Here is a 13,676-nt window from a genome sequence, read left to right as displayed (position 1 = left end):
CCATGTAAGGCAACCGTGTTCTGAACTATCACTACAACTCACCAGTAAGAAATAAAATTTACATATTCACATTATTACAACTGCATATTTACTCTAGAAGAACTATAGTACAAAACTACACGGTTAAAGAAACATAATTCCCCAGGTGGGGAGGTTTTTAGGGCATCACTCTATACCAGTCTGCACATTCATTGTATTTGCAGCGGTAACGTAAGCCATTGCTCCGAGACCACGTCTGCCTTCAAACCCTTCAAGCGTAGACTAACGCACTTCCAAGTTCCCCGCTAGGAGCGACACGGACTAGTCCGGATACTCGCTCTGGTGGGCGCTGTCAAAACGCACACTATAGTAGTTATGTACTCTCATAGATGGCGCAAGAGTGCGGTGTAGCTGTCCACCATACGATAATACCATTAGGGGTAATAACATGCAGAATTACTCTGTGACGAAGGGTCCACTTCGCCACATATAGACAGAGTAGATGCCCAGTAGGCTAACAGTTCAAAATGCTTCTGCACTAAATTATCAGAGTCCACCAGATACAAAGTTTAGTCATCCAATTCTTCAAGCATAGTAGAATTCCAGTCTCATCTAATCGTGGTAATACCACAGCTCCGTACAGTCACTAGGCCGCGAATACAAGGTCCATAGCAGAATGCAATAATTCACCAAAATTTATGAGTGCCAATAAGAGACACAATTTATATATATATATGTCGCGTAGACAGTTTATTGTCCAAAGTATATCACATAACAAGCGTATTTTTTTAAACAACGCTTCAGTCACGCCCGCCTGAAAAAGGGCCACAGGAGGCCGAGATTAGGCAGGTAGCGTTCAGTCACACGCAGTTGAAAAGACTCCGCTCAGTCACAGAGTACAAGAACTTCCAAAGAATTCGGCATAAGTCCGTTAAGTCCATTACTAATTTAGGCGCCACAAGTTTACTATCAGAGTTTCTCGACGTCGAGTATGTTTCCATTTATGCATAGAGAATAACTTTAGGCACAGTCTTACTTTGAATTAGATGACATCGAATTATCAGCACAGAGCATAGCACGAACTGTTCATTGTGCAAGAAGACGGTGTTCAAATTGCCAGTAAGGACAGTGTACACGCACCAGGTGGAAAACAGACACATGACTTGCAAACTGCAACACCAAATGTTGAGCTCCAATGACATTCTGCGATGTACCAGTCCACGGGTGCTTCAGAAAACAGCAGCTTCAGGATGGAGAATGTGCGCACAAGCTGCAACATGAACGAGGAAGCAGACAACGAGGGAGCAAGTACACCATATATATATACTAAGGAATTCAAAATGGACCAGTCACATACATTTGGGGAGCACATTTAATACAAACTGGGTTCTCACGACCCGAAGTAACAACAAGGTTTTAGAAAAATCACGGAGCAAAAGTAAGTACCAACACTTACAGTGACATGAGATTTCATCTCAGAATTTTCCATGAGAAAATACGTGCACACAGCACGGAAAACTGTTTTACAATTTGCCAAGGGCTACCATAACAGGTACCCACCCACATAATTATTGCAAGGCGTGATAAGGAGCACCTAACCATCACTAGTTACATTGAATTACTTAAGCCATTAAGGCCATACACATAAAATAATACATTAAAGGTATGCACATATTAGATCATACAACTAGGGCAAAATTTTACATCTGTCATTTGCCAACACAGAAACAGGTGTCAAAAACTAAAGGATAGTACAAGGACCATGAAAACGGGGAGCAAGCTTATGAGTGAATTTATCAACTGCCTTACTTTGGTAATGAGTCTTGATAAAGACTTCGTCACCAATAACCATGTCAGTAGGTCGACGGTCCTTGTTATATTGCTTATCCACTTTAGCGTATGAAACTTTTAATCTATCTTTGGCTTTCTTCCACACTCTTTTGATCTTCTCAGGATTTATTTCTCAGGAAGCAACTCATCAATACTCAGCAAATTAGAAATGGGGGAAAATGGAGTGAAAGTGAACATAAGTGACATAGGGAGAATTTAATGCATATGTTAACCAATGTAGAGCTGAATCCCAATTTTGATGATCCTTATGATGGAAAGCAATCAACGCAGACTTATGATTCCGATTCACTCTCTCAGCATATGACGGGGCAGGATGATAGGGAGATGTAGTCACATGGGAAATAGACAGGTCGAAACAGAATTTCTTGAACAAATTATATGAGAAATACTTAGGATGGAGATTGTGCGCACAAGCTGCAACATGAACGAGGAAGCAGACAACGAGGGAACAAGTACACCACACATATACTAAGGAATGTAGGTGGGCCAAAGGAACAAAAGATGGAGTTCAAACATTTAATAACCGGAGGAGCGTTAGCTGAACGAGTCGAGAAGGTCCAGGACAAACGAGAATATCCGTCTACACACACAAGTATGAATCTGGAGCCTCGCCTCGAACGGGGTAACGGACCCATGAAGTCTACAAATAGGCTTTCCATGGGGGAGAAAGCTTGGGATGATGCTAACATACCAATTTTAGTGTTCAACGCCGGTTTGCTAATCGCCCACACATGACAAGATTTTACCATTTCAGCAATTTGAAAATCTATGCCCTTCCAAATGAAGAAATGTCTGATCTTTGAACGAGTTTTGAAGATACCAAGATGTCCGCCAATAGCAGAATTATGATAGTATGAAAAACAACAGGAATCAAGAGTTGAGGACATACAATTTTCCATTTCTTGTCATTACGTGCCTTACAACACAAGACACCATTACGCATACTATAGTGTTTTACAATTTCGCCAGCTTTGATATCATTGATGATCAATTTCAATTCAGGGTCTTCCTTCTGATACTTACTAATGTCTTGATATAACAATGGGCAGTCAGATAATATAGCATTGACACAACCAGAGACACAATGACATGGTTGAGGAAGTTCGACAGTTACAGGTTCATTATTCTCAACAGGTGAGTGACCAAACATACGACTCAGACAGTTGGCAATGACGTTTGTCAGTCCCTTTTATGTGACGTACCCAGGGGCGTATTTTCCTTGCATGCGTTATGATAGCGCAATGGACTGTCTGAAGTATGATTTTAGGTTGTTTCAAGGCAAGTAATATCAATTTCATCTTTCAAAAGTTCAAAAATTCCGCACAACTGCACTAGTTCTGTTGCTTGACTACGTGTAGCGCTGGTGTAGTCTCGCCATCTAATCCACTGTAGAGAAAAAGAGACAGCAAATGGAGGAGTTAAGGACGTAACGCATTCAATCTTAAAATTACATTCAGTGGTACACATAGTTCTGAAACCCTCCGCAAGATGTCACTGCGCTTGACCCTTTATCATTATTGCTACCCGCTGCCGTCTGTCAGCAGCTTCGTAGAAAGTCGGAATGCCCATGGTATGAAGGTAACCGTCGAGCGGCAAGCATGGATTACCCCCTGGCGAGATGAGATCTTTTCGGTACGGATCCAAAGCGGTTGCTCCATTTTCCAAGACTAGCCTTAGGACGATAGCCAGCCGAAAGTTTTGTGTAAGATTTTTAACATTTATACTCTGTTGCTGTTAATCCATTCAAATATTTGCCAGTATTTCTCTACCTTGTTCTAATGCAGAATCAGAGGGTCCTTTCAGTCAGCTAAACTTGGTGAAAATACAATTGCGTACCAGACTCCATGCCACAACTGCTTCACGCTTCACGCCAAAGACCTGTTACACATAATTATGAATTCTCTGAAACTGTCTTGCGTAAGACAGGAGCCTCAGCTGCATATTCATATTCCAATTGCAACCACACCAGAAGAGGAACCCGAGTCTTTTAATTTGTTAGGAATGGTGTAGTTATTCATCCATTTACTGTTTCTATATTCCCCTCATGCAGACCTAGTTCACAAAATTTCATGTAGTGACACTTTAACCCAATTAGTGACTTCATGATAATCGGCAACACTGAATCTAGCAGCTCCCCAAGTTGAGTAAAGACTACCCAACATACACTTAAACTGAGCAAACAGATCTATGCAAAAACAAATAAGAAAATGACACAAATATTAATATCACCCTATTCTTAAGAGTGTTAATGTGGTGAAAAAATTATTCCATTCAACTGAACACAATTTATAAGCTAATCTAATAGAAAAGTTATGCCATATAAGGTGGAATAAAAACATTTAAACCGGGTGAGTTGGCCGTGCGGTTAGGGGCGCGCAGCTGTGAGCTTGCATCAGGGAGATAGTGGGTTCGAGCCCCACTGTCGGCAGCCCTGAAGATAGTTTTCTGTGGTTTCCCATATACACACCAAGCAAATGCTAGGGGCTGTACCTTAATTAAGGCCACAGCCAATTCCTTCCAACTCCCAGCCCTTTCCTATCCCATCGTCACCGTAAGATCTATCTCTGTCGTTGCGAAGTAAAGCAAGTTGTAAAATAATAAAAAATAAAAAACATGTAGCGCTGGATGTCATTTCGTCAGACAAATGGGAATATTTCATATTCCTTAAATCACGCCAAATAAAAATAAAATAAATTTGAAAATATATGCAAGTACCAGGCTGTATAGCCGTTGCGCCTGAAAATATTGCTATGTGACAATGTTGTCGAAGTACTGACACGCTGCACATATATAATTATGTGCGATAATTCTTTGATAGAAATTTGCACAATATTGAACCTTAGATAATTAAACCTTACAGGCCAGAGCTCTAAGATGAAATATTTCACACGATTTTTCTAGGCACCACAGAATAATTTCAAGAAATGTTCATTCTTTCTGGTGATTTTCCTAAAAAGCAATTCAGTAAATTGATCGAAGTCAATGGAAAATATTTTGATACGACTTAAATCTGAAATGAGGGCAATGTTCACTTCTGAACACTTCAAACATAAGACTGTGGCACAAATCCAGAAGTTCCTATTGACCAGTGGTTTCCATAGTGGTCTTCATGAGCTTTATAAATTGTGAACGTTGGCCCTTCCGCCCGCAGTTCCTAGAGTCAAAGTCGTCTTTCTGCATTAGGAATGATTTCTATAGTGGGAATGGGGATGGAGACACGTTCGTGCATGTATGCCCTTTCTCCATTTACCATTCCTGAATTGTATCTACAATTTGTGGGAAATAATAATAATAATAGTAGAGAAGGATCATCTTGTTGAGTTGAAAGCATGTGAGGACTTCCACAGTGACGTCACCAAGGAATTCTGAAAAAAGAATCGCAGCGTCGAATTCACCTACCTGTAATTAGGGTGAGTGGAATTGAAAATTAGCAAATACATTGTACTACTGCATGGTTACTAGTTGCATGCCTCCGTGAGGAATCCACGATACGCCACTGGACGTACCTCAAACTTGAAGGCAGAAATGCGAATTGCCCATCTAGTAAGACAACCAAATCGACGTGGGCGATTCAGAACTCAACTTAAGGCCATGATTTCAGTTTCCAAGAGAAAGGGAGCATGCTCAATATACATCCGAAATTTTTCCAAAGCAAAGATGACTGCCAGACATTCAAGCTCGTACACGGAGTACTTAGATTCTAATGAGCTCAATGCACGAGATGCATACACAGTAGGACCCCAACCGAGTTCAGATTCCTGAAGAAGAACTCCGGCAACAGCGGAACAAGAAGCATCAGTTTGTACGATGAATTTTTTGAAAAATCAGGAATGGACAAGGCGGGAGAGTTAGAAAATGCGGTTTTCAATTTTTTTGAAAGCTTCTCTCTGCGGCAGATCCCAAACAAATTTAGCATCTTTGCATCATAACGCATTGAGAGGGACAGAAATTTCTGCGAAATTTGGTATAAATTTCCGAAAGAAGTTAGCCATGCCAATGAAACGAGCAACGCCATTTTGGTTTTGGGGAGGAGGAAAGTTGTGAATCGTTTGAGTTCGACTTTTGTCAATAGCAACCCCTTCGGGAGACTCAATGTGGCCAAGACAGGACATCTGGGGATTAGCGAAGGACACCTTAGCAATTTTGACAGTCAGGCCAGCTTTCATTAACCGAGTAAGCACCTCATGGATATGTAGGACATGTTCCTGAAAGGTTTTGGAATAAATTATAAGATCATCCAAATAATAACATACGTACTGAAATTTAATGCTCGAAATGATAGAATCTAGGAGGCACGTGAGGACTGCAGCACCAGTAGATAAGACGAAGGGTACGCGACAGAATTCATACAGATTCCAGTCCGTCGAAAAGGCAGTTAGAGTACGAGACTCTTCGGCAAGAGGAATCTGAAGATACCCACTGTTCAAATCGAATAATGTATAAAAGTTTGCTCCATGAAACCAGGAAAAGCAACGGCAGAGACTGGCGAGCCACCTTGCGGTTCAAGGCACGATAATCCACAACAGAACCATAACCACCATTAGGTTTAGGCACAAGAAAGATGGGAGATGAATAAGCAGAGGTCGATGGACGGATGGCACCCTCATTCAGCGTATCTTGGATAATGTCCTTCAAAATTTTCATGCGGAGAGGAGCCAAGCGATAAGGAAGGGATCTGACAGGGATGTTATCGAACACGTCAATTTTGTACTCGAGGACGTTTGTTAACCCAAGCTTATCGGTGAAAACATCAGGAAATTTCGCACACAAATCACGAATTTGTACAGCTTGGTCACTAGGTAAATGCTCCAAGTCATTTTGAACGGAATCAATATTAGCAGTGCCCTCGACAGAAGAAATTAAACTTGAGGGAATAATACGCCTGCCTTAGAATCAGGAGAAAACTTGAAACATATTTTTCTTTCCTGAAGGTCAATCACCAAACCAACATGAGTCAAGAAATCAGCCCCCAAAATAAGATTACAACACAATTCCTTAACTACTACTAAATTAAATTTCCACGTGAATTTCACAATTCTAATTTTGATAACAATAGACCAAATAACACATACAGTAGAGCTGTTAGCAGTGACACAATATATAGTTACCGGTTGCAGCTCAGGAAGGTTACCAGGGGACTTCTACCTTTCATACCAAGACATGTTCACCAATGAATACACGCTCCCAGAATCCACGAAAGCGGACACGGGCTCACCGTTGATCTCAGCTGCAATAAAAGGCAGATTAACACATACATGGGCAGAGATATGCTGACAATCAATATGACACAGAATATCATTAGATAGACTACGTAAGTTCATAGATGTTGCTGAGACAGGAGAAAAACGCACAGTATCATTAGGGTCGGCTAGTCAAATACTGGATTTATTGGGATTATTTGGGCAAGAACGCTTAGTATGTTGCTTGGACCCACAAACGAAACAGGCGAAACTGGGGTTAGAGTAATTCTTAGGTGTAGTGGGCTGCTTCAGGCTCGGATACTTGTCCCGAAGATGATCACTGGCACCTGGCACCAAATGCGTAATATTTCTTAACCGGTTTGCTAACTGGAGTTGACATTTGAGAGACACTAGGTGGACAAGGTAACGGTGAAGGAATGTTCGCCACACGACACGAATCCTCATATCGAACACTCTCCGCTTCGACACAAGCAGCCTGCAGATCCTTAAGAGTAACAGGTCTAGCAGTAAAACACATGTAGGACCGATACTGTGGCGAAATGCCCCTGACCAAGTGGTTCACTAAGTTATTTTCAGGGATGGATTGCCTCAAGACTTTGCAATAATACTTTACGTCTTTTATGTTGTTCGATAGCTTTTCATTTAATGATAGCCTCCTAAAACAAATATTATCATGAAAGTTTTCGACAGTAACATTTTCAGAGATAGCATCACGTAATTCGTCTTTTAACATCCCCTGACAATGAGGGAAGCAGACATCGAAGACATTCAACGCAGTCAGCTCGAAAACATACGCCGTTTCCAACAATTCGACCCAGAACCTCAAACATCGAAGGGTCTCTTCGATGGAATCAACTGAGAAATCGGCCAAACCCTTAAATAATTCTAAGACCGGGGTTGGTACAATGAACGAGTTACTAGGTGAGTATCCTAGACATTTATTTTCATTTCGCGGTGACAAGGTACCAGTCGGACTAGGGTTAGATGTAGTGAGATTTTCGAAGCTACAAGCCCGGACATCAACATAAACGAGGGTAAGCTTCTGGACATCAATAAATACTTCAAGTGCGTGAACATGACAAAACAAAGAAATGGCTGTAGTTAACAATTCGGAAACAACTTGACGATTATCAGGGCTAAGATTTAAGGAAAACAGATCCTTAATTCGATTCAAGTAGTGTTCTACTCTTACTTTGATTCTTTTTAATTGAGCCTTAGATGGCGTAATATCAGCAAACGAGGAATATAATTCAATCAACTCATCAATATTATCAGTAACAAGGACAATCGACTCACCGACTGACTGTTATCCAATTCTGGAACATTAATGGGAAAGTGGGCGGCTTCGATGAGCCTCTCGATCCTGTCAACATTGATCCCCCCGTTTTCAAGGCCCCGTATCTGCAACTCGTAGGCCAACTCAACACGACGCAGGAACCGGGGGTCGCTTATGGTGCGTACAGCCATCATGGGAGGGTACATGGAACAATAAACCAAAAGAATCAGTAGAGTCCACCTCAGCTCACAAATACTTACTTAAATTTTCACGTAATTTTGGTGTCATTTTGGGCGCCTACATCGCAATTTTATTACTAGCTATTCAGCGACCAACTGCAATACCCCCTAACAATGATGATGAATGACGTGCGTCATAGGGACGTGTGTACACAAGACAAAAATAAACAAAGAGCAAATGAAACCAAAACAGAAAATAACACATCAAAAATACACGGGAGCAAGGAAGAGTGTTGGAACCTACCCATAATGGAAGGAGAGACAAGGGGATCGAGGAACTACGAGGCAATACACTTCAAAATGACACCAATATTTTCAAAAATAAAAATAAACATACCATTAATAAATAATATTTTACAACTACGATTCAAATTTGAAAAATTAAATAAACTGTGAAGAATAATGAAACTTACAAAAAACCAACATTAAGGAGTATAATGAAAATTCCTCAAAATAAATTACTTAGATGTGAATAAATTCATACATATAAAAGTCCATACATTTCTATCCGCAAAAATAAATACTGATGCATCAGCTTAGCTTAACAATTACCCATGATAAACACATGTTTGAAGTATATTAACATTAAATGAATTTAAAATTTAACACAGGAAAAGGAAGTGTAGGGTGGTAAATCGAGGGCTTTTGACAGCACCCCAGTGGAGGCAAAAACCCACAAACCACATATAAATGAAGGACACCCGACATATCACCATAAACACAGAATACAGCAAATACCGAACATAATGTCCCCATAGCAGACACGCCCAGAAAATAAAACGACAACCCAGATAAACCTCAAATTAAAATCCCAAGGTCATGTTAAGGAGAGACAATAAATTAAACACCGGAGCATAATTTACAGGATCGGGCCAGTTCATATAACATCACCGAGACAAAAAATAAACACACAGTTTCAGAAGGAAACAATTCATAAAAGCTTTCAAGGAGCTATCCACAAGATGCTCTTATCGCGCCCACGACAATTCACAATATCCCCAGTAATAAAAGTTACGTAACCGTCAGGCACGAAGAGATAAACAACAAAAATAATCAGGATAGATAAGATAAGAACAGGCTCCATATCTTTCGCACTAGGGCTCTCCAAGCCCTCGATTAAATGAACACGTTACAATGGCATTGTTGACCAACCGTTAACATAAATGCGGGTTTACTAAAATTATTAGAACAAGGATCTCGTTAAAAGCCCGCAATAGGGATGAAAATAAACTAACTAAACCAAAATTATAAATTTCCCCTAAGATATAAACAACTTACGATATTATTGAAATAATAATAATAATAATAATAATAATAATAATAATAATAATAATAATAATAATAATAATAAAATTAAAAATTAGAAACTAGTGTAAACGTAGTGTTAGTTCAACACGGGCAATGAAATGCCAGAACACACAGAAAGATGTACGAATAATTTAGATTAGAATCACGATAAAATCACACGCAGTTACGTGTACCAAACACACAGCACGACAACAAAAATTTCACAATTTCCAAATAGGATCGGCGCGCACATCAGACAAGGGCCATAATCACTCGCGAAAATACAGAAAACAAATAAACCCCGGGGAAAATCAACTTTCAATCAAGGCGGAGGGGAATTTTGAAATTACCTTGGCATAAATGGCCTACTTCGTTACACACAGAACACACCGGAAACATGACGCCTTGCCACCAAACTAAGATATATATTAAGTCACAACGGACACACGCACGAGCATATAACAAACTTACCTAAGTAAAATAATATGAGCACAAGGAAATGATAAAAGGCGTAATTACATTAATCCATATATGCCCAGGTAAGGCAACCGTGTTCTGAACTATCACTACAACTCACCAGTAAGAAATAAAATTTACATATTCACATTATTACAACTGCATATTTACTCTAGAAGAACTATAGTACAAAACTACACGGTTAAAGAAACATAATTCCCCAGGTGGGGAGGTTTTTAGGGTATCACTCTATACCAGTCTGCACATTCATTGTATTTGCAGCGGTAACGTAAGCCATTGCTCCGAGGCCACGTCTGCCTTCAAACCCTTCGAGCGTAGACTGACGCACTTCCAAGTTCCCCGCTAGGAGCGACACGGACTATTCCCGATACTCGCCCTGGTGCGTGCTGTCTAAAGGCACACTGTAGTAGTTATGTACTCTCATAGATGGCGCAAGAGTGCGGTGTAGCCGTCCGCAATGCGACAATACCATTAGGGGTAATAACATGCAGAATTACTCTGTGACGAAGGGTCCACTTCGCCACATATAGACAGAGTAGATGCCCAGTAGGCTAACAGTTCAAAATGCTCCTGCACTAAATTATCAGAGTCGACCAGATGTAGCTGAGACGGGCAACGCGTACTCAGCGGCACTCAAACAGTTCGGCAAACGTTTGATCTCCCTGGCCACTCACTTGCCTGGGAGGGGGTGATTTATGACGACAGTGGGCTTTAAAACGGAAGTTCGCATTCCCCTTCAGAAATCCTCACAGCTCTGTTGCCAATGCACCTCTTGTTAAATAGACGTCAGTCTCTTTATTCAGCTCAGACAATTCACACTTGCTTTGTTCGCTGTTTGAAAATTTTGGATTATTTCTTTGCTTCGTTAATCAATATTCGCGTTGCTTTTCACTTCGCTTCATGCAGTAATGTGGAGGCCGTGGGAATCACACCTGGAAATTATCGCAACAGAAAATCCTGAATTAAATCTGCCAGTGCAAGCAAACGATCGTCACCCGAGCACCAGTAACAGTGATATTCGACCAAGTAGTACTGGTTCCGTGTCCGCGAGTGATACTCAGCCGGGTAGCATTGGTTCCACGCCCGCGAGTGATATTAAGCCGAGCAGCAGTGGTTCCGTGTCCGCGAGTGATACTCAGCCGGGTAGCAGTAGTACCGTGCCCACGGTTGATATTCAGCCGAGCAGCAGTGGTTCCGCGCGAGCGAGTGATACTCAGCCGGGTAGTAGTCGATCAGCGGAGAAAAGAAGGGCGACTAAAACTTGAAGTAAGCAAAGTCAACGGCTGGTATGTAACGCATACGAATACGTTATGAAGAACGACGTTCGCAAGGGTTGAGACAGCTAAAATGTTGAAACTTAACAGGAAAACTGTAAGTAAAATAGTGAAGAGGAAGCCTACAACTCCGAAAAAGTGTGGTAATAATAGGGTTATCTTTAATAAAATTGATGAATTTTGCTGTGACTGGTGAGACGCGCGGTATATACCTTCTTTACTAAAGGTAAGTCACTAACCGTACAGGAACTGTTAAAACATTTGAAAAATGGCTGTGGCTTTCCTTATGAAAAAACTACTCCACGACAGCTGTTGATGAAACTTGGGTTTTGCTTTCATATTCTGAGGAAAAACAGATTGTAATGGAATCTGATAGTAGCTTGGCGATATAAATTCATAGCCCGTCTCCGGAAGTTGCGTTCCGAGGTGTGCAGAGTTGTCTATGTAGATGAAACTTGGTATGATACTCATGATATTGTGAAGAAAGGGTGGGATGATGGAACTTGTAATTGCATACTGAAAGCACCAACATCGCGAGGCAAGCGTATTATGGTATTGCATGCTGAAGGCAGTGAGAGCTGTGTTGAGAATTGCCTTTATTTTTCGGCTAAAAACATTGGAGACTGCAAAGCTAATAGCCATGACGAAATGACAGCTCAAGTTTTCAAAAATTGGTTTAGGTCTCATCTTCTAGAGAATCTACCACGTGATCGAAAATGTGTAATCGTGATGGACAACGCAAGCTATCATTCGCGGCAGCTGATTAGGTTTCCTTCCATGAACACTAATATTAAGGATATGATTAAGTTTATGGAGCACAATAACATTCCCGTGCCAAAACCTGTACCCATCAAGGCAGTAATGTTGCAGGAAATCAAATCAGCCAATATCAGTAAAAGGTACGCTGTAGAGGAGGTCGTAGCCTCATGTGGACACGAAGTTTCGTGACTCCCTCCATATCACTGTATTTTAAACCCCATAGAAATGATCTGGTCTCAGCTGAAGGCGTATGTTAGGAAAAATAATGTTACGCCAACGTTGAGTGCTAGTGTCTTTCAACTTCTGCGTGAAGGAGCTGGAACGATCGGTCCTAAGAGGTGGCCTGCTTGTGTTCGAAGCACCATTAAGACTGAAATGAAGTGCATGAAACACGACATGGATAGCAACCAAGATAGATTTGTAATTCTCCTAGCAGACAATGACGAGGACGACGAATAGAGGTAAGGTAAATACTGCATTTGTTTTAAAAGTAGCTATGTTGGCTATTTTTATCCGAACTACATACTCCTATATTTATTATTATTATTATTATTATTGTTATTATTATTATTATTATTATTACTTTTCTTTCTTAATCTGCTTACACTCCAGGGTTGGTTTTTCCCTCTGGCTCAGCAAGGGATCCTACCTCTACCGCCTCAAGGGCAGTGTCCTTGAGCGTGAGACTTTGGGTCGTGGATACAACTGGGGAGAATGACCAGTACCTCGCCCAGGTGGCCTCACATGCTATGCTGAACAGGGGCCTTGGTGGGGGATGGGAAGATTGGAAAGGATAGGGAAGGAAGAGGGAAGGAAGCGGCCGTGGCCTTAAGTTAGGTACCATCCCGGCATTTACCTGGAGGAGAAGAGGGAAAACACGGAAAACCACTTCTGGGATGGCTCAGGTGGGAATCGAACCCACCTCTACTCAGTTGACCTCCCGAGGCTGAGTGGACCCCGTTCCAGCCATCGTACCACTTTTCAAATTTCGTGGCAGAGCCGGGAATCGAACCCGGGCCTCCGGGGGTGGCAGCTAATTACACTAACCACTACACCACAGAGGAGGACAATTATTATTATTGTTATTATTATTTTTATTATTATTATGCCAGTCCCTAGTTCATGATTTTACTTTTCCTTTGCCGGGCGAGTTGGCCGTGCGATTAGTGGCACGCAGCTGTGAGCTTGCATCGGGAAGATAATGGGTTCAAGCCCCACTGTCGGCAGCTCTGAAGATGGTTCTCCGTGGTTTCCCATTTTCACAGCAGGCAAATGATGGGGAAGTGCCTTAATTAAGGCCACGGGCACTTCCTTTCCACTCCTAGGTCTTTCC

General features: G+C 41.4%; 1 protein-coding gene across 5 annotated transcripts in view; it reads right to left on the bottom strand.

Annotated features, from left to right (window-relative positions):
* The window catches only part of LOC136877210 (zinc finger protein 345), a 240,452-nt gene extending 231,680 nt beyond the window's left edge, over nt 1-8,772 (bottom strand). For 2 of the 5 annotated variants that reach the window (XM_067151049.2, XM_067151051.2), the window contains exon 1: nt 8,328-8,772. In XM_067151049.2, the coding sequence (XP_067007150.2) occupies nt 8,328-8,404 (77 nt within the window). In that variant the 5' untranslated portion in view covers nt 8,405-8,772. Of the gene's footprint in view, nt 1-6,938; nt 7,058-8,327 lie in introns of those variants that run through there. The other 3 variants (XM_067151050.2, XM_067151056.2, XM_067151057.2) reach the window with 3 other exon arrangements.
* Between the last annotated feature and the right edge of the window lie 4,904 nt (nt 8,773-13,676).

The sequence above is a fragment of the Anabrus simplex genome, chromosome 7, assembly GCF_040414725.1.
Source record: "Anabrus simplex isolate iqAnaSimp1 chromosome 7, ASM4041472v1, whole genome shotgun sequence".
NCBI lineage: Eukaryota > Metazoa > Arthropoda > Insecta > Orthoptera > Tettigoniidae > Anabrus > Anabrus simplex.
Note: the sequence above shows the minus strand (reverse complement) of the source record. Positions and strands in the feature narration are given on the sequence as shown.